Source organism: Dromaius novaehollandiae, chromosome Z, assembly GCF_036370855.1.
Source record: "Dromaius novaehollandiae isolate bDroNov1 chromosome Z, bDroNov1.hap1, whole genome shotgun sequence".
NCBI lineage: Eukaryota > Metazoa > Chordata > Aves > Casuariiformes > Dromaiidae > Dromaius > Dromaius novaehollandiae.
The window spans coordinates 24,999,531-25,026,676 of record NC_088132.1 but is presented as its reverse complement, the minus strand read 5'-3'; the positions used below and the strand labels follow the sequence as shown (position 1 = coordinate 25,026,676).

Here is a 27,146-nt window from a genome sequence, read left to right as displayed (position 1 = left end):
AAAAAAAAAAAAAAAAGAAAGAAAAGAAAAGCGTCCTGAAAGATTCAGCAGACAGTGCCAGTCACATACATGCCCTGCTCCCCAGCAGCTGCGGCTGAGCGCGTGCGTCCCTCCCCGCCTGATGCAAGGACGTCTCCTGGGGCTCCTGTGTGCAGGCGGCTTACGGGCAGCGGCTGACAGCACTGCTGCGGCAAGAAGCGTCAGCGATGCCTCATCGTCTGCCCCGGCTCCAGCAAACCTGTTTGTGAGCAGGAGCCAGAATTACTTCTATCGCTTGTCCCTTGTGGTTTGTTTTTGCTTTTCCTTAAAAAAGAAAAAGAAAAGGGGGAGGTGCCTCATTGGACAGTGTACAAAAAATGTATCTGAAAGGCTTCTCTTCTAAGTGAAGTGGTCTCATATTCGCCAGTTTATATAAAACACCTAAGTGTTTGAAACGACCTTTTCTGTTTTTTTTTTTTTTTTTGTGTGTCAGTTTTTTTCTCCTGCTTTTTAAAATGAGTTTGGGGAGAGTAGGCAGAGGCGTTATAAATACCTTCTGTGTTCCCTGTCTTGTTCTGTGCCAGTTTGTGAAGAGTTTGTTTAGGGAGATTACATTCAAATATTTACTTTGGGGTTTTTTTTTTTTCTTTTTTTCAGGCAAGCTTGGGCTTTAGTTGGTGTCATAGGTGGTGGAAATTCTTCCTGTAATGAATCAGTGAGAAACTACGAAAATCACAGCACTGGTGGGAAAGCTCTCGCTCAGAAAGAATTTTTCACGGTGGACGGTCAGAAGTTTGTTGTGAGAGCATACAGCGAGTGGAACGATGGTAGGGAACTGTCTGGTAAAACTCTACAGGCTGGGGAAAAACAAGAAGTTGTGTATGCTTTTTTTTTTTTTTTTTTTTTTTTTTTTCCCCTAGAACTGTCAGTTGCAGTTCTAATTTTCTGTGAGTTTTGCTTTTTGCCACACATGTGGCCTGGCTGTTGGATTAAGTGCAAGGACACAGTCTTCTTCCTGTACAGCCTGCTTTTGCAATCTAAATTTTGGTCTCAATCTAAATGTACAGTATATGTGAAGCATTACATTAAGAGGCAATTACCATCTTCATTTTTAGTATATTAGATAGGAATAAGGATTCTAATAAACCACTAAAATAGATCTTCTGTTTCTTTTAGCAATCCGTCAGTCATATATATCTTAAATTTAAGCTTCTGAGATGTTGATGGTGATCCTAAAAGGAAAACTGTGCACAAGCCAAGAGAAAAGCTTTACCTGTGTTACGAGTTTCTGTTCTTTATGATGGTGAACTTCAGTTCTCTCATCAGCATTAGGCAAGCTCTTTCAAGGTTGATTTTTCTGGTATAGAGAGCCTGGAAGATCTACCACTCATTTGATTTTATCCTTTAGTTGTTTTTCAAGAAGACCTTTGATGTGAGTTTTATTGTTTATGGGCAGTCATCTTTTTCTGCTCCTGAAATTACTGAACAATATTGTTTTTGCCTCAGAAGACTTTTTTAAGGTAGTCAAACTCTTGTTTTTAAAGTAGTTGAGCTATTTTTACTACGCTTTTTACTACCCTTATATTGCTTATTGTGGCCCTATGCAATCATATTGGCTCACATTAATTAAAAAAGAGAAAAGAAAAAAACTCACCAAAAGATATCTTTTACTTGCTGGTACTATAAAGGTAGGCTCCATTATAAAAGTAAGCTAGATCCTGATTCAGTTCTTCCTTGTGCAGTGAATAAAATGTTAAGTGAAATTAGAATTGCTGAGCTTAGGCAAATCCATCATAATGCAGTAGAATTGCATGTGTGTGTGATTTAGCCTGCCAAACCATTTTTAGTTGTGCGTAAAGTGAAAGTCTCCTTACTTTGGCTTGCCAAGTCCTTGATTACATCTGCAAAGTTTTAAAATGCAAAAGCATATCACTTTAAACAAGCAGAGCTAGTTGGATCTACAAATTGTTGCTGTCTGATATATCAATTTTTTTGGTAGATTTTACTGATACTTACTGATTTTTTTCTTTTACCAATACAGTTTTTACTGACACTGTTATTTCCATCTCTTCCCTTCTTTTTATTTGAGATCCACCAAATAAGTAGACTGTGATTGTATTTCACACTGTCACATTTCAGAGCAGAACTGTACTTTAGAGGATTTTGAAATGTGTGGAGTCTCACAAATTTCTTATTAGACAGAGTTTAACCATCTTCTTGAAGATGGTTTCATGTAGAGATGAATATAATCTCTTACTGTATTTACTCTCCTCTTTTTTTCCCATTTTTGTTAGGTGTTCCAATTTCAGGCTTCCAGGTGGAAGCTGTGGGTGGAGTAATACTGAATCTTCTGGATGATGTCAGTAGCTGGGAGCCTGGAGACCGGATCGTGGTTGCGAGCACAGATTATTCAATGTATCAGACAGAGGAATTCACTCTCCTTCCCTGCCCAGAGTGTAGCAAACACCAGGTCAAAGTCAAAGGTATGGGAATGGTCAGCGTTTCCTGAACCTTGTGTGAGGTGTGTATTAGCAGGAGTGCACCCCAAACAGGTCCTCTCAGCAGGAGCAGTAACCGCCTGTTAATGTCTCTGTCTCGCCTTGTTGCCGAGTACAGGAATGTATACTTCCTCTTACTATAAAATTGCTCTGTATGATGTCAGATCTGCCTCTGACCTGTAATGCTCACCATACTAACCTTCCTTTTGCCTTGCTTCCCAGGCTCAGTGAATGCTTTAGTTTTCATCCATGAATGAATTATGGTTGTGTTCTCTTCTTGGCTGCTTTCTGTCATTTCACTGGTCATCTTTATACGTGCTTGGATTGTTGTTTTGGTCATTACTACTTCCTTTGCCTGTAGTGCCCTTCCCATCTTCCAAAACTTGTCATTATATTTTTTCCATTTTTATAAAAAGGGGGAAAAAAAGAGGAGACGTCAGTCTTTGAACCTGTCTTCTCTCTTCCTCAGTTTTCGCATCTGCGCCACCCTCCCAGTAAAATGGTTATGAAAAAAGCTGGCTGTTCTAAGCCTGCGCCCGCACAGGATGTCCCAGGCTAGCTGCAGTCTGTTTTCTCTTTGGGCGTGATGCGCACAAAACGATCGTACATGTTATTGCCCATTTCCCTTTTCGCTCTGACTCATGCCGTTTGACTTCACGGCGGCCTCCCCCGGGATCGACTCCTTGGCTCTGCAGATGTGTGTCTCTTCCTCCTGCCACCCTGCTCGGCCTCCGTGCCAACCCAGCGGCCTCCTCCCGGGAAGCTCTGTCGGCCTCAGAGCTTGGGCCTCCTGCGTCGCTCTCTTCTGGTGGTCTGCAGGGTTATCTGCAGCTGAGCAGGCTACTGCTGCATCAGCGCGATGCTCCTCTCCTCGTGGAGATCTGGGTTTGTCCCATTCACCTCTGTCATGTGCGACTTCCTCTTCTTCAGACAGCTCTTATCTTCTGCTTCTCCGTTCCCAGAGCTTTGCTGTGTACGCCCTCAAACTTTCCTCTTCCCCTGTGTCTTCTGGGACTGCCCGTTTATACATCTGCTTTGCAGTGTTGTTTGCATCCTACAGTGTTCATTAGCTCTGGTAAGATATGTTCTACTGCACTGTGAAGTCCTAGGCAGGAAAAGATCTTATATTTATGTACCTTATTAGACATCAGAGAATAACAGCATGAGTGAAACCATAGAGCAGCAAACATCCTCAGTTTTGTTCTTGACTTTCTCACCTCGTGTGTGTTTTGAACTTGGTATTTTAAGGTGCAAGCTTGCAGCATGAAGTTTGAGAATACTTTCTGTCACCACGGAATACAAAATATGCAAACTCTGTTTCATCTTGGAAACTGTGTACCATGAGAAAGCAGCTGCTTAAGAATCTGTATGCAATTTTTTTTGCAAGATTTACAATATGACACAAAATACAAAATTTTGTGGTTTGTGAAAATAAATGCTACCAGAACTGTGTGTAGATTGTTAAAAGATGTTAAAGGAGATGAACCGGACCATCATCTTTATCTCCCTCCCCCAATACAATATTATTAAGTCTCCTTTTTCATAGTAAGGGAAGCAGTTTTAAAAAAAACAAAAAGCAAAAAGCAATATCTTTATTCTACAAAGAATGAATTTTCTGTGGAATGGCAAATTTGACATAATGAAGAACTCACCATCTTTTGAAATGATTTTTTTCTTTTTCTTTTTTTTTTCCTCTTTTGGCCCTTTTATAGTTGGAAAACAAAAATGAAGAAATACATTGTTTTATAGGAGGCCTAGTTGCTGTCTCCTCACTTGATATGTGTGTGCTATTCAAATACGGGAAGAACAATAAGGAAGACTTCAAGAAGAGGAGTGTAGTCCCATTTTATAGCTTTGTTTTCCCATCTAATTCTTAGCAAGATACAGAAATTTAGGGTAACTAGCTTTTGAAAAAGCTTCTGTGGTTTTGGGGGGGTTTTTTTGTTTTTTGTTTTTTTTCCCCTCCCATCACGAACAGCTACAGTGTTTGTTTTGGGAGTTGTTTTAGGAATGACAAAAATGGAGAGGTCTTGGTCCTTTCAGTAAAATGAAAAATACGTATACAGCGCCTTGTTTTGGAATGAAACATGCAGTAGTGTATTTGATCCCTCACACTAAGGTGCGCAAGTATCACTGAATCAACCATGTCTGGAAAAGGGGAGTTTGCTTGGTTTTTACTTGCTTAATGTTTATCAACTGCCAGTTACAGCCTCTGTGTGTATTAGCATAAGAAAAGCTGAGAGCTTTTGAAAGCTTGTTGAGGTATCAGAATGAGAGTTTTGGTGCTAAAATAGTTTTCCTATATACAATAACTATTTTCGTTTCTAACCAAAGACAACTTTCTCACTTTTTTTTAATTCAAAATTGTTCTTGGACAGAAAATCCTCAGTTTCCTCATATAGGAGAAGTTATTGATGGAGTGGACATGAGAGCAGAAGTTGGAGTCCTTACAAGGAACATCTTAATCAAGGGAGAGACAGAAAATACATGCTATCGTGAAAAGGAGTGTCAGTTTTTCAGTTATGATGCATTTGGTGGACATATCAAGGTATGAAGAACACTTTAAAATAGCTTTCTGTAACCTAAAGGCATACTGAGGACAAAAGGATTAGTGTTAAACTTGGAGGGATTTGAAAGTTTAGAGAACATTAATCCACGTGGCTTCTTTGCCTGGAAGACTGTCTTCTCAGCTTTCCCAAAGTTAGATATAACTCACCAAGACTTAGACTGCAGAACTGGGGCAAGAGGGTGCTTTAAATGTTGTAGAAACGTACTTTATATATTGCAACTTTGTGTGGCAGTGTTTAAAACTTACAAGCAACTTCCCTATATGTTCAGCATGTAACATTATAGAATAAAATTTGATTTCCCTTTTCTCCATCTTCCTTCCCTTTCCTCCTTCCCCAAATCATGAGCATCAAATCTCAGAAGTCTGCCTCGATGCCTCAAGAAGTCAGGCAGGGAAATGAAAGAAACTAGATATGGGTTGGACTTTTTTTTTTTTTTAATTGGTACTAAGATTATTGTGCAGAAGTATATCAGCTCTTCATTCACAGTGGAGAAGTTTGAGACCTTGTATTTTAAATGCAAATTTATTGCAAATTTATTTTTGCTTGTTATGTGTTGGTCACAGTTTAAATCACCCTTTTTGAAACATTGGGATGCAGATTTTAGATTTAGAGGTGGACATAATGCTGGGAGAGCCCTTTCCCTTTTGTGGCCGCTTTTGTTTTGTGGAAGCAAAGCAGAGTGGGCTATAAGTATGCTTTGTCTTTGAGATAATGTAATGAAAGCAGATAACGACAAACTGTGAATCTTGCAAAGCCTGACCTTGCCACAATAGGGTGAGTACAGCAGGCCTGTCAGATGGAGAGAAGATGGAGCAGAAAACAAACATTTTGAGTCATCGAAGTTGTTAAATTGTTCCCAGGAGCCTATTCAAAATTGTTGGGTGTCTGTTGCTGAACCTAGGCTTTAGCACTAAAGGCATTTTTCAGCTTTTCTTAGTCTTATGTGCTCAGGCAGAGAGAGTTAAGCATTAGCATGGCTTCAGGGGTTTTAATCAGCCTGGGATTTCTACTGGTCATGGGGGCATAAAGGAGGTTTAGTAGCAGTGAGTAATAAGGCATTAGTTTGTGGCTTTACTGCTGCTTTAGTGTTCTTAAATGTTAAGAGTCAGATCTCAAAGGAATGTCTGGATTTGACCATCCATCTACATTTTAAGCACACAAACCTTAGCTATGCGATGAAAAACTCCAAATGGTCCTCCACTGTATTACCAACATCCCTTGAGGACTCAGCTGTTTGTATGAAAATGATTATTTGTTAAATATCTAGTGCAGGTGAGTTAATAACAAAAAAATTTTTTTTTCCAATTTAGCTCCTTTGGATTTGCTGCCTGAGCATCACTGTTGCATTTGTTTTCTGTTTTCATATTAGGTTAGATGGAAAGAAAAAGCGTATCTGTGCTTTCCCCCGTTATTGTACAACCCCATTACCTTAATGTCTCTACTGCTTAATATTTTTGCTTTCTGGTAGTAGCTTTACTATGCATAATTCTGAAGGAAATTTCATATTTTTCTTAACAAAGAAGTTCCTCTTCGAGGTCAAATTCCAGCATCCATTCAAAGCAACATAAATGCAAGTTGTCACTGAAAGGGAGGCAGTGGTAAAGCAGGGGCTGGTGGAAGGCCTCTTCGTATCATCTCTTTCAATGATGACCCACACTAATACTGTTTTAAAACGTGTGTGAAATTGCAGCTTAGAACATAGGGTTCTTTTCTGGAGTTGTGTGGTGATCCCCATGTAGGAAGCTGGGCAGTTCTCTGGTTTCTGTGAGGCAATTTTGATGGAGAATTCTCATTTCTCCCTCAATTCAGTGCTAAAAGATGTCTTTCATGAGCTCTAATTTAAAAGAGCATCTGAATCAGCAGTAATGGTATTACTCCAGAATGAGAGCTGTTTGTTATTTCTGGCATTTCCAGTTTCTCAGTTCAAGCATCAACACTTGGCGTTCCCACCTATATAAGGTGGGTGGAAAATCAGGTAAGGTGCTGGGCTCAAAAGGTTGTGATCAGCAGTACTGAGTCCAGCTGGTAGCTAGCTCCTAGGGGTGTCCCTCAGGCCTCAGTTGTGAAGCCAGTGCTGTTTAACATCTTTATTTAAAAGAGCTGGATGATGGGACAAAGTGTGCCCTCAGCAAGCGCACAGGTGGTACCGAATTGGGAGAAGCAGTCGGTCCATTTCAGGGAGCTGCTACTCAGAGGGGCCTGCATAGGCTGGAGAAAAGGGCTGATAGAAACCTCGTGAAGTTCACCAAAGGCAAGTGAGAAGTCCCGCATCCGGGGTGGAATAACACCGTGCAAAGGCACCGGCAGGGTGCTGGTTGGCTGGAGAGAAGCTTTGTCTACCAGGACCTTCTATGTGAGAAGCTGACCATAAGGCAGCAACGTGCTCGTGGCAAAGGCCGACAGCATCCTGGGCACTGTGCTAGCACAGGTGCAGCCAGCAGGTCCAGGGAAGAGTTCTTCCCCTCTGTTTGGCACTTGCAAGACCACGTCTGGAGTGTCGTGTCTGGTTTTGGGCTCCCCAGGGCAAAGAAGACATGGATACGCTTTGTGAAGGTGCACAGTGATGGGGCAAAAGGCAACTGGAACCAAAGGGCAGCAAGGCAAATTCTGGTTAGATATTAGGAAAATAAGAGGGAGGAACCAGTTGCTGTCATGTGACTATCTGTACTGTTAGAGGTATTCCTAGGACAATGCACTGAGCAAGCTTCTCTAAGCTGACCGTCTGTTGAGCCGGTGATAGGAGCAGATGATCTTGAGAGGTTTCTTTGAACCTGTGTTATTCTGTGGTTCTGTTCAACTAAGCCTGTCCCAGACTGGTTTAGGTACATTGGTACAGCTTCATGGTGGATGAGCCCTATGTGGGTGGCGTCTGTTTCTCTGGATGGAATGTCATTGTACATGAAGAATATTTAACATATCAGCTGGTAAAGACCAAACCGTATAATGTAGCAATATAACGTCCGATGAAATTTGATCTGTTTTAGCACTGCATAGGTTTTGCTTTTACCCTTATTCGTGAAGGGTACTGTTTTGTAAAATGGGATCCAGTATAAGAAACTAATTGTTCCAGCCAGCCTTGCTGGTGTTGTCTCACGATACCTGTGTATATCTGGCAGAAATAGCTGATATATTAGCTTGAATTTCCACTGGTTAAAAAGTAAGTAGTTTGTTATTTATTCTGGACATCTCATTATGTTTTTAGATTCTGAAGAATTTTACATCTGTTCATCTCTCCTATGTGGAGCTGAAGCAAATGGGGCAGCAGCAGCTTGGAAGTTACCCTGTCCATTTTCACCTATGTGGGGATGTGGATGAAAAAGGAGGTTATAATTTTAAGACTTATCTGGAAGGTCTTTCCATTCATCACTGTTTCTCCAGATGTGTGACTGTTCATGCAACTAATGGCTTGCTGGTAGGTGCCAGGACAGTAAAACTATGCCTTGTTGAGAGAAGTGTTAAAAAGAGTATTTAGAGCAAAAATAGTCACCTTCCTTCTTCAAGTTTAAATGCTCAGCAGCGTGTTTTTTTTTTTTTTTTTTTTTATGGCAACGAATAAACAAACAAGTGCGAACAGTAACTTTCTTTTTAACAGATCTTGCTGTTCTGTTTTTTTCAGATCCTTGCAGGCAGCTAAGCTCTTCAGGCGTAGTCGTGTGTTTGTAAGGGATAAATAAAACTTCATGTTTGAATCATCTGAACTGTTGATCCTGAAGCTTCATTTGCAGCTGTGCCAACATAGTAAAACTAAATGGCCCTTGTCAAATAAATCCCAGTCAATGCTATTGCTAATGACATAATGAACTTGTATTTCTGCAGATAAAGGACACCATTGGCTATGACACACTAGGTCACTGTTTCTTCTTAGAAGATGGCATTGAACAGAGGAATACTCTGTTCCACAACCTTGGACTAGTCACCAAACCAGGCACTCTTCTTCCTACAGATAGAAACAGCAGCATGTGTATTGGCATTAGGGATAAAGTGTATGGAAGTTATGTCCCAGTGCCAGCCACAGACTGCATGTGAGTATTTCATGGTGAAAAAGCAGAATCAAACTGTTTGCAGTGGTTGAACTGCTGAGGGTCTCTTGACAATATAGAGAGGAGAACATTTTTATGCATAAGGTTATGAATACAGAGATCTTAAGTGTAATTCATGTTGCTGCACTATCTAGAAAAAGAATTGGTAGCCTTTTATTAAAGATAAAAATAAGTTGTTTTGTAGAAGGATCATTATTTCTTGTGGTACTTGTTCAAAAGACTTTTAAGACTGCATCTTTATTTCTGTGCAAAGGCCCCCACATTCTCAAACTGTTGCTACTAGTTTTTCTTCATAGCATTAATCTCTTCTAGCAGCTTACTAAAACAGTTTATCATTGCACTGAGTATTTGAAATGTTTTAAAATACTGTGTATTGAACTAAAAAAGAAGCATTTCCATGACTACTTAAATGTGGGGGGACTGTGATTTCTGTGATTTTCCTTCATATGTAAACTACTGAATTTAGACATCAGATTAGCATTTTCTGATGTGCTTGTTATGAAAGTCCCTCTGTAAGGGACTTAAAGCTTCTGAATAATACTTTGTTTCTGAATAATATTTCAGGGCGGTTTCAACCTTCTGGATTTCTCATCCCAACAATCATCTCATAAATAATGCAGCTGCAGGTTCGCAGGTGAGGCACATGGATGTACTTTAGCACAAACTACTCATTGCCATGATGTTCACAAAATGTGTGCAACATTACACTTAAAAAAGCAAACATTACACTTAAAAAAAAAAAAAAAAACCAAAAAACCCACCCCCCCCCCCACACACACACACACCCCACACACACACACACAGACATTCTCACACTCACACTCACTCTTCCTTTTTTACATATGAGTCTTTTTGTTGTTTGGTAGCACATTGGCATTGTAAGTGCAAATTTTGTCTAAGTGTGAATTTAAGAGATGCCACCTTTGTTTTGGCTGGAACAGAGGAGAAGTCTTCCTCTTTGTAGTTTCTAGTCCTTATAATAGTGCATATATGTGTGTGCGCGTGTGTGCATGTGTGTGTGCATATATACACGGATACCCACAGAGAGAGACAGAGATAGAGAGAGAAATCCTTTTTTTCCCCAAGGAGTTAGTGCACTGCCTTTTAACATTAAGGCTTCTGTATCTTCTGTAACTTCTGTCATGATTTTACTGTTTGACTGTTTTTCAAGATTTGGCTTTATAGCTTCATTCTTTGGGCTGACAAGTAGTTCATTATACAAGAAACAGCATAGCTAAGATACTTTTTTATTATTGTTGACTTTGTCAGTCATTTTTTTCTCAGCAGTGATTGTTTGATGCATTTTTAGCTATTGTGAACATTATTGTGTATCTTTTGTCACAATACAGGTTGTGGAGTAGGGACTGGAGTCTGTTCAGCTTTTAAATTGGATAAGAGGCTGATGTGCATTGTTTTGAGTAGATTGTTTTGAAGAGATCGGTGGGAATAGAATAAAGGAAGGACTTCTTAATGCAGAGACTCCAGTACTGAAAGTAGAATGTGTGTGTCAGTGCATTATTATGACTTAGGCATAGAATACATAAAAAACAGAATTAATGGAACAGGATTTGAAATATTGAAATGAGTTGAAATATCTGCAGTATAAAAAACTTACAAAATTCTTATTCTGCTTCTTGCCTGTTCTTGCTTTCTCTGGAGAAACACTTTTCTTGTTGACTGTAGGAAGTATCTGGACAAACTTACTGAATCAAACCGTTCTTCTGTTTCCTACTCAGTATCTTTCCATTTTGTTGGCTTTATGTAACATTCCTTTACCTGCTTTCAGTATTGCAGGCCAAGTTACAGGAAACAGCTTGTGTGTGTCTGCTGCCTAAAATTTGCATTCGTTTTGCATTTGCAGTGTATGCTAGTGACTGTCACTTCCTTTCGTTATCTTGGTGTGCATTATCAGAGCGAGCACTTGTATATAGTACGGAGTTTAACAGCTCTGGCGTTCGTGCAGGCTAAGCTGGCAAACCTCCCTTGCCTGGACATAATTATATTAGTATAAAAGGGCTACAGCTTGTTATGTTTCAGAAACAAAATACTCAAACTGTTGCTATAAATTACATTGTGGGGCTTTTGCCGACAAAAATTGTAACAATTCACAAGCAAATAAAAGGACCCCCTGCCTTCTCCTTTGTTACACAGTGAAGTCCATTGTAAGGCTGTATCAGCAGAAGATGCTTTTCTTTTGTTTGGGCTGTATATGAGAGCTGCATTTGTGCTGCTTAAAAATAACATTATTCCTCTTTCTGAATACTTGTAAGTGCTTAAGTAGCTGTTAAGTTTCCTTATTAAAACTTCTCTTTTAAGCAGCAAGATGTGTTTTGGGTAAAAATTATTTGCTTTTGCCAAGCATGGAACTGTATTTAATTAAATGTGAAGTAAGATTTTGGTATTTTATTAATGGAACATCCACATTTGTTTAGCATTGTTAACCATCAGAAATGTCAGGCTGCGCCATCGTTAGGGATGGGAATACGCTATGGAGAAGCAGAGTTTCCAGGGGTGTTTGGAAAATGTTCTGTCAGAGTGAAATCTGTCAATTCTTTTAAGCTAAAGTGATCTGGCTTTTTCAACATTTCATGAACAGTTGGGAGGATGAAAACTCTTCTCTTTCATAATATAGAGCATTCAATATGCAGCAGTTCTCTGGTTACTGTTTAACTTTCTAATGCTCCCTATGCTTCCCACCAACCCTTAATTTTATAAGAGTGCAGAGCATGTAGTCCTGCAAGGTTTTTTTTCATACTTGTAGGTGTTTGCTATTCTGGCACAGTCCCTGTGCCACCTCTTGTGAGCCCAAATGTGAATACGAATAGAACAGAATATGAATTTTTGTGGTTCTGTGTTACCAGATAAACCTAGCCTCTTTAAGAGCAGGGATGTCAAGGAAGTGGAGAAAATGAACAGACACTGATTATTACTGCATGTTATTGGCACAGTGCTCTGAACTGGCCAGACTTCTTGGTGTGCTTTTTGCTTTTTTTCCCTTTCCCTGCAAATTTTTTTTTTTTCTGATGTGAGCGGAAATGAACAAACCTTAGTCAGACTGTAGTAGTGAGGAGGAGAGAAGGGACTTTTGAATATTTTACAGTAACTAGCATCGTTAACTAGTAACAAAAGGAAACCAAGTATATATAGTGTAATTCAAATGCAAAAATTATATGAACTCTTAACACTTTCTTGTGATTTGAAATATTAGAGGATCTTAAATGTATGGTGTTACATAGTTTCTCCGAAAAGCAAAACACTTTTTAATAAATATTATTCACTAGAATACAGCCCTATTTGAAATTTTTTACTTTCCCATCAAACAGGTGCTCAGAGAATTTATTTTGAAGAATGCTTTCCATTGCGCAAAGTTAATTTTGGCTTTGTTCGTATCTGCTGCCCTACTTAAAATATCCAAGTTCTGTTTAACATACGATCGGTTTGTGATTAGAAGTTGATACATCAACACTGATGTATCAGACTCTCTTATAAGTAATGTTATTCTCTCCTTATCTGCAGGATGCTGGAATATGGTATTTGTTTCACAAGATTGCTACGGGAGATTCTTATGGTTCAGCCACTGAAACTAAGTCAGAGCTTACACCTTTAGGAATCTTCTATAACAACAGGGTTCACTCCAATTTTAAGGTAGTGCACTATCTTATAAATAAAGATCTTTAATTTTCTTCTATATAAGGACTCATCTATTGAAATGATAATCCAGTTGGGTGATGGCTTGGGCTGTTATTGACCTGCGTGATTCTGTCTAGGTATTGTAGAACAGTTTATAAAAAGCATGTGCATGGTTTCTTGCAATGTTTTATTTCAAGTACTTACTGTGTTTAGTATTGTCTTAGAGCACAAACAACTGAAATCAATTAATACTTCTAGTGAAGTACACTGTCCCAGGAGTAACGTTTTCAGATGCTATTCAGTTTTCCTGGCAGCATTGTTTCCTACTTTGAAGAAAGCTGATCCCTGAAGTATTGAGGTTTATTATGGTTGTGATTCATTGAATAGCTGTGACGTGTTTTCCTGGAGTCTTTTTACATACAGTAATTCGGGTATTTCTACATGGTGACACAGTTTGACTAGAGATTATGCTTCCAGTTGCCTTTAGAAGTCCAGCTATTGTCAGCAATTTTTTGTTGGAGGGTTCTCTCTCTGGGTACAGGCTTTCCTTATTCTTTTGTTTAAGTGATTTTAATCTTTTCCACATTCTGCTACATGAAGTCAGTTCAAATCCTTTAACTGATGCTTTCACTTGGAAGATAGGTGCTGTCTGTATAGATATCGATGACATTTATAAAGCTACTTAACTTCAGATGTCTATTTTTGTTAATGTGAAGCTTGCCTAGTAAAACCCAGGATCAATATTTATTTGCAGAATCTCTCTGTCAAAGTCTTGGATGTTTTCTTGCCAAAAAAAAAAAAAAACAAAAAAAAAACCCTCTGATTTTACTTGTTAGTACCTCAGCCACCTAACTCTCAAACTGTAGGTGCACTGTTTTATAGAAGTTATGTTAAGGAAAGGTCTGTTTGGGACTGTAGGGCAGTTTTCAGATTGGAATTGAAAGGTATTGAAGGCAAAAGTGCATTGTAAAGGGAAAAAAAAGTGTTTCGGCACTATAACTGTCACTATCTTTAGACAAAAATAGAAATTTGTGTGTTAAATCACATGTTAAAAGAACTACCTCCAGTAGCAGATCTGAAGATCTGTTGTATAGCAACATGGTCATCATTTGGATCACAGGTGAAGGTAGCTGCAGCTGCAGTTTATTTAATTTGTTAAATTAGTCACACAAATGATTCTTTCTTATTTTCAAAAGTAAATTATTTCATACTGTATTATTGAGTTTCAAGCTGATGATGATTGCCTGGTGAAAGTTAGCTTTAGTAGTAAAGGTGATTGAGTTTTAAACTAAAAGACAAAACAATCTTGCACAGTTCTCTTTCTTTTTTTTTTTTCTTTCTTCCGCCCCCACCCCCCCATTGGTGACATTTGCGAGAGTATTTTGATTTCATCACAAGATTGGTTTCCAGATTGTCCAGTACAGCATGTGGAAGAAAGTGTAAAACCTCAGATAGTCAGATGACATGAAAGAAATTTAGAATGAACTTTATTTTTTCAGGAATAGGGGGTGTGGGTGTGTGTAGCTTGCTGCTTTTTTTTTCTTTTTTTTCTTCTTTAATGTCATGCAATTCCCCCACCCCACCCCAGCATAGGTTATCTGTTTCTAGGGAATATGTCAGCTAGGTCTGATTGAAAGGTCAGACAGTATGTAATGTAGTGTATTGAATGCATTGTAACTCTTTAATTTTGAAAATCTAATGCTTATATTTATTGCTGAAGTTAACTAGTTAAAAGCCTTCAATGCTGGATAGTATGACACGTCTTTCCTTGTTTGTTTTAGGCTGGTTTATTCATTGATAAGGGTGTTAAAACAACTAACGCTAGTGCTGACGATCCCAGAGAATACCTTTGTTTGGACAACAATGCCAGGTAAAGGATGTTCTCTATCAAATCTGTGAAAAATGGATAAGGTCTGAGGTTGTTTGTACATTCACATGAGGAAAAACATGTTCTAAATATTATAAATAATAACTGAAAAATAAGGTCATACTTTTTTTCTGATATGCTCATGTGTTATAGGAACAACAGAGCATGGTGTGCCTTAAAGGAGCTGGCTGTTCCTCCTGAGCGCTTGCCCAAGGTGGTTTTCAGCCTTTTAGAATTCATTTTAACCATGCTTTGTTGTCATGGTCTAAGTATTTTCTGGTATTGCTGCTAAAGGTAAAGGCTCATTTTAAAATCTGTTTTTCTGGTTTATGGTTCAGTCTTAAATACTTGTTTGAAAAAGGCACACAAGTGGTAAGTAATACATACACTTGCCTTTCCTACTGCTGAAAGTTTCCTGGCATACCTCCTAGAGTTGGAGGTCATAGTTCAGTGGTACAGTTTTATTGGAAGTTATTTGCTGAGACAGTGCAAATCAAACACATTGAGAGACAATGAGACAGTGAGAGACAATAGTGGAGAGTCTAGGAAATTTCAGGTTATGCTGCGTCTGGTTAGTTTTGTCCTGAACTTCAAATAAAATATCTTTGGTTAACGAGCAAATGTCAAATGGGAGGAAAAGTACTGAGTATAGTTATATTTGTTGATATTCTGTTGTGACTGCTGAGCCTTAAAACTGAAAATATAGTTCAGGAAGCTTACTGTGTGGATTACTGTTGAGGGAGACTGAACAAAGGGCTGGAGAGTTCTCAGAAAAGAGAGGCTCCCACTTGATTAGGTCCATGTACACACTTTTCTAGGAATGGAGGACTACAGATGAGCTTGGTTTTGGTTTCTGTCACTTCCAAACACGAAGCAGAGTTGATTTTTGCCTCTCAGATGAGCGTGAGCATTTAGCTTTTAGGCTCTCTCAGCCCTACACGTGTGACACACACAAAACAAATAGAGTTTTTATTTTAAGCGTTTGGTTTTCCTGTCCCAGGTTTCGGCCTCATCAAGATGCAGACCCTGAAAAGCCCCGCATTGCTGCCCTGATTGACAGACTGATCTCTTTCAAAAACAACGATCACGGGGCCTGGGTCAGGGGAGGGGATATCCTCATTCAGAACTCAGGGTACGTATCCGGAAGCAAACCGCTGCATTTGGGTAAGAAATTTCCCCAAAAGGTGCATTTATGACAATGAATTACAACAGGGTTATAAGAGAGGACTGATGCTTAGCTCTGGGAACTTCTCAATATCTTCCACTACTTTCACAGTATCCCACTACTTTAGATAAAACAAGTTTATACGCAGTTAAATGGGAACCTGCTTTAAATGGAAGCAAAAAATTTGCATAATAGGAAAGAATGAAGCCCAGAAGTTGGATAAAACCATACATTTGTACTGAGATTTTTATGACTTCTCTGAAGCTATCGTGTTTCCACTTAAATATATATAAAAGATTACTTGATCTTTTTTTAACATCACCATTTTTATAAGACTTATTTATAAGTGTGGGGGGTTTCTAAATTTCATTAATACAAAAACTCAAGCTTTCTGCAGTTCAAAACAGGATGTGCTCTTACAGTAGTTTATTAAAGGATAAGTCGGAAAATATGACTTGAAGCTTGATTCAAAAAACTTTCTTTTAGGTTTGCAGACAATGGAATAGGTTTGACATTTGCTAGGTGAGTAGTTCATGTTAATCACTTGTGTTTTTCCTTGCTTAAAAGTTTAGAAAATATAAGTCCTTCTATCAAAATTGATAGGTATACCTGCATAAGGATATAGTTTCATTTTTGGGTCCAGGTCTGTTTCCAGGGATGCAAAAAATACTGTTAAGGCTGTAAATTGACATGACTGGCAAAGCTTGCTCTTTAATTCAACATGTGCTGGCTTTATACCACAATTCGCTGCCTTTTCACCAAAAGAGTTATTTTTATCCAGGTGGTTTTGGTATAGCACAACTCTTTAGGCAGTTTTGGTTTTCTCCCTGAAGAGCTGAGAAGAGGAAAGGGATGAGTCTTTCAAACCAGCAGACTCTCATTTTAATACAAGAGAATTAAACAACTTTGGTAGAATGCCAAAATTGTTGTCAGTTTAGGTAACAAAAAAACAGGTCTAGAATTGCGGCTGTGGGCTCTGAAAGCACAGGACTACAGGCAGAGACAAGAAAGTGTAATGCTCAGCTCAGCACAAGTGTATGTAGCCTTTTAAATGTTTAGTCTGAAATACTGTTAATGATAAAATTTCTTGCTTTATGTGTTGTAAATGAGGTATAGACTGCTTTGCTTTTATGAAGACCATTGTAAAAACAGAAATAGTACCACGGCTTGGTGTTTTCATCTGCTGGAGTACATTAACTAAAAGCTTCTCTCTGAAATTGCTTTGATAGTGATGGGAGCTTCCCAAATGACGAAGGTGCCAGCCAGGAGGTATCTGAGTCTCTGTTTGTAGGTGAGAGCAAGAATTATGGGGTTCCTGGTGGCCAAAATAAATATTGGGGAACTGGAGGAATAGACAATAAAACGCGCACTCTGCCTAGAAATCGGTAAGTGTTTTATGATTGAAATAACTACTGCCCCAGAAATGACCTTTATATCAGATATAAGCTCCTTTCTTGCATAGTCTATAGGAGATGAAGACTCTGTTGAGGGTGACAGTGTTTTAACACTTTGTGTGACAGCTGTGTCACTCTTGACTTTTTGCAAATTGTTTGATTTTATGCCACCAAAAGATTTTCTTCCTTATGAATTTAAGTTACCCTAATGTAGTAATGAAAACCTAGTCTTTTAAAACATTTGGGCCTGGAAGAAAGAAAGAAACAGCTTTCAGGTAAAGGGAATTCAAGGAACAGGTTGGGACTATGGACTAAATCTGTTTGTGAGGATGATCCTTTCTCTCTCCCCCTGGCTTGATGTGATGCTTGTTTAACATGGTGCCAGATCCTACCTCTTGCCCTGGAGGTGAAAGCTAGGTCTAGGCCAGACTGGTTTTACACCACTTAGCCACTTGTGAGGCTCACTTATTTGAGAGGGGAATGCGGTGATGTTTCATGAGGTACTCAGGCTAGTCGAGCAAGTAGTAGTGTTCTCCTACTCTGTTCCTCCTCTGGGAAAGGACAGATTTGCAGATGGACTGTGACAGCTCTTTCTTCTAACAAGAAAATTCAAAAAATCAAGGCTTGGGAGCGTGAGTCATATAGATAAGCCTAGAAACAGGTTTTCCGTTGCAAAGACTTGATCTGTGAGTCCATGTCCTCATGTTGCTTTCTTGAATCTTCAATGGGAGAAAACCTGTTTCTAACACCAGCTAAGGCTTGTCATAGTTATTGTTACAGGATGCTGTTTTAAAAACTGTTAAATATTTACTTGTATTAACAGGACATTTCCAATCAGAGGTTTTCAAATTTATGACGGACCTATTCATCTTACCAAATGCACATTCAAAAACTTTGTGCCAACTCCAGACAGATTTACCAGTGCAGTTGGTTTCTTGATGAAGAACACATGGCAGATGACACCTAAAAACAACATTTCTTTTGTGAAGTTTGGTCCGAATGTAAGTTTGTTACAAGTTTGCTTTTATTCCTGTAGGAGGCTTCACTTTCTTCTTTCTCTATTTTTATCATCTAAGGGCTCCAGGTCATCTTTTCTATACATCCTATTCCAGAATTTATCTTTTGGTGAGAGGTCACCCAAGGTGTCCCTTGTTCCCTGAGCAAAAGGGCCCATTGTTTGAGATGGAGGGTGTGTTGCAATAAAGATCTTCTGGGCAAAAGACCCGATTTGAGCCTACTACTGAAAAATGAAATCCTGTTTGCAGGATTCCACTGCCTTTGCCAGAAGGTTTTTAATCAACTCTGTCAAATTCCTCCATTTCTGCAATTGTGCAAGTGTTAATTTGTGTGTCACCTAGCAGTAAGTTAACTATTTGAATTTTTATTACCAGGTTTCTCTGAGAGTCTTCTTTGGAAAACCTGGTCCCTGGTTTGAAGATGGAGATCTGGATGGTGACAAGACCTCAATATTCCATGATCTAGACGGTTCGGTGACTGACTACAAGGATACCTACGTTGGCAGAATGGATAACTACCTGATTCAGCACCCCAAGTGCATTAACAGTACAGAATGGAATGGAGTGATTTGCAGTGGGACGTATGCTCAGGCTAGTACTGTTCCAGCTTTCTACTGAAAAGAAATCTAGAACAATTGGGGGGATAACATACAGATTTCTCTATCTTTAGATTAAAAGAAAAAAAGAATCCTTCAAAGTATCTTTAAAGTATTTCAACTACTTTTATGTGTATTATGTGTATTTTCAGGCAAGTTCTGTAATTTGCATTATTCTCAGTATGTGGACAGAGTATACAACATTAAATGCAGCAAGGTAAAAGCAAATGTTTATGCTGTGAGTTTGTGTACCATAAGTTCCAGGTTGTCTTTTGTTCATGGGCTGGATCTTGTTTTCTTGGTTTTGTGGGTTTGAGGGGGTTTTTTGTTGGTGGGTTCTTTTTTATGAAAATGTTGAAAACAGCTTTCTGAATTACAAATCACTTGCCTAGAAAATTCCAATTTCTGCTTCACATTGGGTATGAATTTGGCCCAACACCTTAACTGATTCTATACCTTTCTTTTCTTTCCTCCATCCCTCTTTTTTTAGTCTGTAAAATGGGCAAAGTCTACAACCTTTTTACCAATGGCTCTTAAAAAAAGAGTTCTGTTTGGGTCTTGCATAGTTCAGAATGTAGCAGCTCTGTTCATAATGTACTGATTATTCTTCACTACTTCGTTTCTTTTTGCACTGTTTAAAAGATAATGTCCAAACCCTTCCTCTTTCTTTTCTTCCCCCTTGATATCCTATAGATTTACGTCCAAACGTGGAATGGGCAGAACCTTTCCATGACCATAGTACGAGATGAATACCCCTCCAATCCTGTGGTTCTGCGAGGTATTAATCAGAGAGCCATCTTTCAACAATACCAGCCTGTAGTGATGCTTCAAAAGGGCTACACAATCCATTGGAATGGAAAAGCTCCAAATGTCACTTATCTTTATCTCATTAACTTCAACAAGTATGTTCCTTTTATTTCTTCTTGTTGATTTATAAAGCAACATTGAAGTAATGTCCTGCAGAATTAGCAGACGTGAAAGTTGTCAACCATCAGTGTAACTGGATGTTGACTTTTTGCTACAAATATTAAAATGTGAAAAGCCTGAGCTTAAACAGTGAGCGTGCACCTGAAGTTAAAAGTCTTTAAGGAAAATCATTTGGAGAAGAAAAAGTGTCAAATAGTGAAGTTGCGCAGAGCAGGAATTGAGTGGTTTGTCATACTTGATCTTGTTGTCAGATAAACTAATTAAATATCTGAAGTATAAAATCAGATATATCTTAAGGGTATCAAAGGTAGTTAATGAAACATTTTGTGCAGAGAGGGGAAGAAAGATCTGGTTTGAGGGTGCGGGGGAATTTCTATATTCCTGTTGCTTATTTTTTGAATCATCTGTTTGCTGCACATTGTCATCTAAACTGTTCCTATGGTGAATCATATGTTTGATTTTATTTTTCAGGAATGACTGGATTCGTGTTGGTCTTTGTTATCAACCAAACATGGATTTTGTTATAGTATTGGAAACCTTTCAAAGGCAGTCATCTGCTCTGTCGAGCAAGATAGAGCGTTATACACCCGTATCGTCAATGCTGGAGCTTGAGAAGAATCGATCAGACAAGAAGTTTTATTTTGACAGCAGTACTGGGTAACTCCTTGTAGCTTGGCCCTATGTAAAGGCATGTTGTTTTAAAAGAAGTCTTAAAAGAAAATCTGTGCCCTCCTGTTAAACTGAAATTACTAGAAATTTCCAGAAAGGTTTTGGTTCCACGAATGTTTTAAAGATAGTAGTACCTACCTGTTTCTGAAAATACTACTCTGTTTTCAGGCTTATCTGAAGTACTTAAAAGTCCTAGTCTCCCCTTCAAAAGTACTTCTGACACTGACACTTCTCAGAAATTTAAGATATGGTAAACTTACTAGAAAATTTCTACCTACATCACCTGCACATTTTGTTCTTTAGTTTATAAGCAAATAATTAATACAGGGCTTTGTTCCCTTATATGTTACTTTGTCCATCTGTGGTAAATGTGCTGATGAGTGTAGCTTTTTAAAAGACTTTTAAGCTTCCTTTGTCTAAAAACTTCCATGATAATAATTCTTCTACCATTTAATTGCTATCAGTCTCTATGTCATGGGAACAGTAATGACCACTACCCCTTAAAATGCATTTTCAGGCATTTGTTTAACATGCGAGAATGCAACTACATTGTCCAGTGTTGGCTGGTGAAGGCGAATATCCAAACAGTTACTGCTGGGCATCTGTGAAGATCTATGATCAAAGAAAACATTTGTGCTCTGCAGTTTGTTTTTTGTTTCCTGCAAGTTTCTATTTTGGGGAGTGGCTTTTCTTTTCAGAACAGATCCATTTGTCATGATGTCCCCTGTAATTGTTGGGGATTTCAGATATGTCAGTAGAGACTTCCTAATTCTAGTAAAAACTCTAAATATTTAGAAATAGCTTAAACAATTGTACAGAAGTAAATGCTGATGTAAATACTGTTGTTTCCCTGCTCCTTAAAATCATGGAGTGTAGCCGTTAAATTTTATGTAAATATGTATCTTTCTAGTAAATGATCTACTTTTTTTTTTTCTTTTTCCACCTTTTGCATAGATTACTCTTTTTATTTCTTCAAGCCAAATATAATAGGGATGGTCACAGTTATTGCTCATCTCAGGGATGTGAAAGGATCAAGATTGTGACCAAAGATTCAGCAAAAGGGATCAGTAACTGCATGGCAAAAGCTTATCCAAAGTACTACCAAGGGCCAACTGTCATAAAGCAAATGCCAGTAAAAACTACTGTACCGTGTACAAAGTGTGGCGCAACTCAGGTAAAATATGTCATTATATTTATTGTCATGACTAGAAATGGAAATAACAGCCTTGTTGATGATTAAATGGACACATTGAGTGACTTTGGAGCATAGATTATTTGAGTGAGTTAAGCCTTGTGTGATAAAGCATTGATGACATCTGCACGTGTATACTTAAAGTGTTTTTTTGATATCCAGATGGTATTCACCAGTGATCCTCACAAAAACTACCTCCTTGTGCAGATTAATTCTCCTGGTAAAAAAGAGTTAAGTGGAGGTCAGAAGGCATTTATTTCTGTAAGTATTGCTCTTGGTTTTCTTTTAAAAAGCTTTCTCTTCAGCAGTTTATATTACAGGAGTTTACAGCTTTACGTAATGCTGAGCTCACTTCACTCAAATAACTGTTCGTTCATAGTTTAAAAAAAAAATGAAGCTGATGTATTTCCCTCAGAAAATTAGGCTCCAAAGTCTTCCATTATGTATTCAAGTCCTTTGCTACTGGAGAAAAAATTGTACTAGTAAAGAAGAGTTTAAAATCCTCACATTCCTGTTAAAATCTGGTTTATTATACTTTTGTTGATGACTGCTTTAAAAAAAAAAGAAAGAAAAATTTGTTAAATAATTGTTTTTGTTGAAATAATTTTTGTGCTAACAGATGACTGACTTTAGTGGTTTGAATGACTTGTCCTATTAAGCTTTGTTGAACTCCAAAACTGCAATTACAAAAGAATCCGTAGAGATTGCTGTATTTATTCTGACGCTATACTGATGTGCATAGTGCTGTGATATTGTATAAAACTTGGTTTACTTTGATTTTTTTTTTTTTTTGTTTGGAAGCTGAAGGAGACTGGTATGTGATGCTGAAGATAGAATTATCTTTAGGATTATCATTATTGTGTGGTATCCTCATACCACAAAGCTTAAAGTCTGTTTGTGATTTACATCCTGCAATTTAAATGCATTGTCTTGATTGAAATAGTAAAACTCTGAGTTATCCAAACAGACAAATTGATTGTGATCTGTTAGCACAGCAATCTTTACACAGAAGCTACAAACTTCTACAAACTTTTGTACATTATCATAAGCAAGAAGAGTGTTTCATGGGAAAAACGGGGCTAAAACTGGGACTGTTGCAGAGACAGATCAACTGAGCTCTTGCAAGAAGCGCAAACAGTTCAGCATCTGAATGTTAGCTTTCCCAGATGGGAGAACTTATTAAGGCAGGCAGTAACTCACCTGAAACCTATGATCTCCACATAAAAGCAGGTGACTCAAGACTCCCGTGCAATTTCAGAAGTCCCACCAAAAGTCTCTTCTCCAGAGGAAAAATGAAGAGATGCTAATGAGAAGCAAGTGTTTTGGGGGAAGAGCTGTACACCATGTTGTGTCTAAACCAGATGAAGATAACTTTGAGTGCAGTAGAATAGCTGTTGAATTCGTGCATAATGTTTAAAAAAAAAAAATGTGTTTTTTCCCTCCCATCTTTTTTCCTCCCGTTTAGGTCAATGACACTATATTTTCCCTCAAGGATAATGGTATACTTATTGTTGTAGTTGATGCCTGCATTGGCACAGTGTCAGGAAATAAATTATTTTCTGAAGTAGACATTAAGCGTGTAGATGGATATTTAAAATCTGGAATTCCACAAAGGTACGTGTAATGAACATTTATTTACAGTATGTCCCATAAACTCTAGTTCTACATGGAAATATTTAGCTCCCTAACAAGGATTTCACTAACCATGTTTATGCAGAAGCACTAAAAGTGAACCAAACATATGTATGTTGAGGGAAAAAGAGAAACACAGGAGCATTTTAACAGTGCACTGAAATGACCTTGTTAAACTCTAAGTTGCTATTCTTTTAAGCTAAGAAGCGTTATTGCATGATGTTTAGTTAAGAAGTTTGCTTTTGAGGTGGAAGACAGGCAGCACTGGAAAACTCTGCGTGTTCCAGTTGAACTGCTTCATTTGAGAAAATCTGAAACTATCTAAAAATCTGAACTATGTCACAAAATGTTACACTGTTAGTGAGTGACTTCTCTCTCTTATCCAGGGAGAAAACTACTTATCACTAAAGCCCTTTTAAAACAATGAGAAAAAGTTAGCATCACAAATATCAACTTTCTAATATTTTAATTTTGTATCAATGCTTTAATGTGATTGTTTAATGAATAATTTTAAAAAAACTATTCTAATCATGCTTCCAAATGGTTTTGAAATTGATCTTAGAAGTCAGTCTTGTTTTTAATAACAATTATCTTCCAGAATGGGCTATTGTCTAGGAACGTTTTTCCAGAGACTGCTTTCTATCTCCATGTATAGTATTACCACGAATACTATTAAGCAAGTGGACTATTAGGCCAGCTAACTGTAAAAGCATGCAATAAAGTATTCAGAAAACTCAGTATTTATAACCATTGCCATCTCTGCATTGTTTCTGATGCAGGTCTATAATTCTGCTGAGCACAAGAGGTGACATAGACAGTCCTAATATATCAGAAGCCTTAATGTCCCTGGGGACAGCCAAACCGCCTTACCTGCAGAGCAATGGTTAGTGAAGTTTTGCACATTTCCTCTTCTCCTCGGACTTTTTTTCAAAGCCTCCATTTTGTGCCTCACCTAGCAAATCTGAGGGTTTTTGGTTCTGTTTTTAAAAACTTCCTTGTGCCCAGGTAGTGCTTTCTGTTCTAACAAAATCAGAATGTAGCAATTAAAAGCTGTTAGTATGTTGAGGGATGATTGCTTTATAGATCGCATGGTCTAGACCACGCTCTGCCTCTGGCACGAGTGCTGTATTGAGACGGCAAGCTTATAGCTGTCATTCATGTTGGGTTTTCAAATAAAGATTTCAAAATATTTAATGACAAATGACAAAAAAATGCAAATTAGTATTTCCTCATTAGTTGCATGGGAAGCTGAGATTGGATTAACACACTGAGGAGTCCTGGGGGGAGAATATCACAGCAATGCATTATTTTCTTCCTGAGTCATTAGTGTGTTGTACGTGAAGGGACTTGGCTGCTTCTGTAATACCGAGCTGTTTTTTGTCACAGGAAGCATGGCCTTTCTGGGCTTCAAAGGAAACTTTAAGCCATCCTGGATTAAGCTATTTACCAGTCCTGCTGGGCAAGGGCTAGTTCAGATAGAGAAGTATATCCCTTTACAACTGGAAGAGTATGGCTGTGCCAGAGCTATCAAAAGCCGACGGAAAGACCTGGAGCTTCTAAAGAAGGCTACAAGATCTCATTAAAGACTAAGATGTACATAACTGCTGGGGGAAAAAAATGTGAACTAACTTATTTTTAATTTATGGCATTTTAAACTATATTGTTATCCAAGTAAATCATGTTATTGTTTGACAGACATTTGCCAACATTGACCGCTTGAATGCCAGTCTGTGCACCTTCTAGTTGTACAAAATATTAAAGAATTTATTAGTATGTGTATAAACAGGTTTCAGAGATTTTTTCAGATGTTTGTATTTACTGTAAGCAAGTTCCTTCTGTTTAATACTCCTTTGTATTTAAAAGGGTGTTCAAAAAAGCCTTAAAAGTTTTGATAGCAGGTGTTGGAGTGTATCGTGGATTACTTGAAAGATTAATGTTAAAATCTCTCTTTCTAGCAGCTTGAATTGGTCAACTTAACTGAGTTTGCATTTTTCCTCTGCTGTTTACATGTTTTTCTGAGAAGTCATTTTACAAGCAGCTCAGTCACATTCTTTACCTGCTTTCCAAGATTTTAAAGAGTAATTCCTTTCCTTTATGCAGCTCGGGCTGAAGGGGCTATAGCCCTAGTGGTGTTCTTGCTTTGCTGTATGAGAGATGGAGAGGAGGAGGGTTTCCAAGATCCAGCCCAGTGCAGAGGGTTATGGACTGTGCAACAGAGATTGCCAGGGCTGTTTGCACCAGCGTGGCATACGGAGCAGGGAAAGATCACAGCTCTTCTGGATCGCTGTTTGCCGCTCACCCCAAAATATGCAGGAGTCTGTAAGAGTTGCTTCAGCAGTTAGTCTGGGTATTAGCAGTTAGTCTTGGGTACAGGTTCATTTCAGCTTTTCCTTTTAAAGCTTTTAACCAGCAGGGCAAAGCTGAGAAATCATTTGTTACTTTCAATTGTTATGAAGCTAAACTTCCACTCTTGCATTTTTGCAAGATTTTTTTTTTTAAAGCTATGCCAGATCTAACTTAAAGTAAAGGAAGTAGAAGGTGCTCTCAGTTCATTCAGTTAGTCATGTTTTATCTTTTAACTTTGACTCTTAATATACTCAAGTTGATATTTCCTATTGGTTTTACGTTGGACCTGTTTGGTTTCTTTTGGTTTTGTCACACCTGTTTGACCCTTTGTGGGTCAAACACATTTAGAAGAACTGAGACAGAGCTTCCCTTTCTTGGGATCTAATCTTTGAAGTTAAATTTCAGAGACTGTAAAGGTGCATTTCATAATAGGGTGCAATAGAGCTAAAATGTAGCTATGGTTCTAACACAACTGACACAGTTCGTTCTCCTTATTGTGCATGTTCTCATTCATTCCATCTGGTATAACATACCTACCGTTCAGAGACGCCTTGTCCTTTGGATTTAACATGGAGTGGCTGTTGGAAATGGACTATACACTTATCTTCTCCAAAGAAATTGGAAAGCCTTTTTTTTTTTCAGTCATGCTTTAAAGGGGAGAATGCACAATAGCAGACCTATTATTCTGTTCAACTACAATATGCTACCTCAGTGCTACAATTATACTGCCTGTTTTAATATCTTTGCTCTTAAGTGGGAGGGTAGGGGAAAGGAGCACAAGTGGTGAAGTTAAACGGATGACTGATACTATTTTTATTGTAAAATCAAGCCAAATGGATGATTACATATCGTGCAGTTGTTCTGATGCACAGTTCTGTTTTAATGTAAAAAAGACATTTTGTTAAGGAAGTGTGTGGTAAATCTTTAAGACTAGCTATAATGTTTGATGTTAATAATGCAAGGCAATGTGGTTTACTAATGCTGTGAATGCGGTAGCGATAGTGTTTGTGGATTACAGCGGTCTTAAGATTTCTGCTATTCTTACCTGTGGGTCGTGCTCAATAGAGAAATCCCAAACACAGAATGGTCTTTGGGCTTGTGAGGTAGGCCGTGAGGTGTGAGATGCAGCTGTTCCAAGCTGTCTTGCAAAAATCATACTTAGAAATGTCAAGATTATTCCAATGTAAGACATACTGAGATAAACAATTGGACCTGCAGTTGAAGTGTCATCTTTTGTGTAAATAAATTTTTACATCTGACAAGGCAATAAAAGCTTGAGCTAGTCTCTTCTGTTCTTCTGTTAAGTAATTTTGTAATATATGTTCTGAAGATTATAAACCACTTTATTTTAAACATCAGTGGACCTGTGAGGTTTGTGGCCCAAATTCCACTTTCATTCTACCTTTGAATTACATTCAGAGAAGAGTTGAGAGCACTGGGAAATGTTGATGCAAATGCTTTGCCCAAGTTGAATGGGATGACATCTGGATATCCTGATTTAGAAATGGTTTCTCAGTAAATGTTCTTAGAACATGGAATGGCCTCGTTTTTATGCATAACTTATGCTAAAGTGAACATAAAAATGAAGTGATTTTTCAGGATTTTTTTGTGTGTGCAAGTTTATA

General features: G+C 38.2%; 1 protein-coding gene across 6 annotated transcripts in view; it reads left to right on the top strand.

Annotated features, from left to right (window-relative positions):
• The window catches only part of CEMIP2 (cell migration inducing hyaluronidase 2), a 48,256-nt gene extending 21,445 nt beyond the window's left edge, over nucleotides 1–26,811 (top strand). For all 6 annotated transcript variants that reach the window (XM_026097805.2, XM_064502361.1, XM_064502360.1 and 3 more), the window contains 20 exons: nucleotides 637–806; nucleotides 2,274–2,462; nucleotides 4,856–5,025; nucleotides 8,250–8,459; nucleotides 8,864–9,069; nucleotides 9,652–9,721; nucleotides 12,604–12,732; nucleotides 14,499–14,587; nucleotides 15,585–15,716; nucleotides 16,236–16,271; nucleotides 16,979–17,134; nucleotides 17,967–18,144; nucleotides 18,535–18,750; nucleotides 19,449–19,657; nucleotides 20,154–20,339; nucleotides 21,306–21,525; nucleotides 21,706–21,804; nucleotides 23,009–23,157; nucleotides 23,955–24,058; nucleotides 24,562–26,811. In XM_026097805.2, coding sequence (XP_025953590.2) covers nucleotides 637–806; nucleotides 2,274–2,462; nucleotides 4,856–5,025; nucleotides 8,250–8,459; nucleotides 8,864–9,069; nucleotides 9,652–9,721; nucleotides 12,604–12,732; nucleotides 14,499–14,587; nucleotides 15,585–15,716; nucleotides 16,236–16,271; nucleotides 16,979–17,134; nucleotides 17,967–18,144; nucleotides 18,535–18,750; nucleotides 19,449–19,657; nucleotides 20,154–20,339; nucleotides 21,306–21,525; nucleotides 21,706–21,804; nucleotides 23,009–23,157; nucleotides 23,955–24,058; nucleotides 24,562–24,758 — 3,115 coding nt within the window. In that variant the 3' untranslated portion in view covers nucleotides 24,759–26,811. The remainder of the gene's footprint in view (nucleotides 1–636; nucleotides 807–2,273; nucleotides 2,463–4,855; nucleotides 5,026–8,249; nucleotides 8,460–8,863; nucleotides 9,070–9,651; nucleotides 9,722–12,603; nucleotides 12,733–14,498; nucleotides 14,588–15,584; nucleotides 15,717–16,235; nucleotides 16,272–16,978; nucleotides 17,135–17,966; nucleotides 18,145–18,534; nucleotides 18,751–19,448; nucleotides 19,658–20,153; nucleotides 20,340–21,305; nucleotides 21,526–21,705; nucleotides 21,805–23,008; nucleotides 23,158–23,954; nucleotides 24,059–24,561) is intronic.
• The last annotated feature ends 335 nt before the right edge of the window (nucleotides 26,812–27,146 follow it).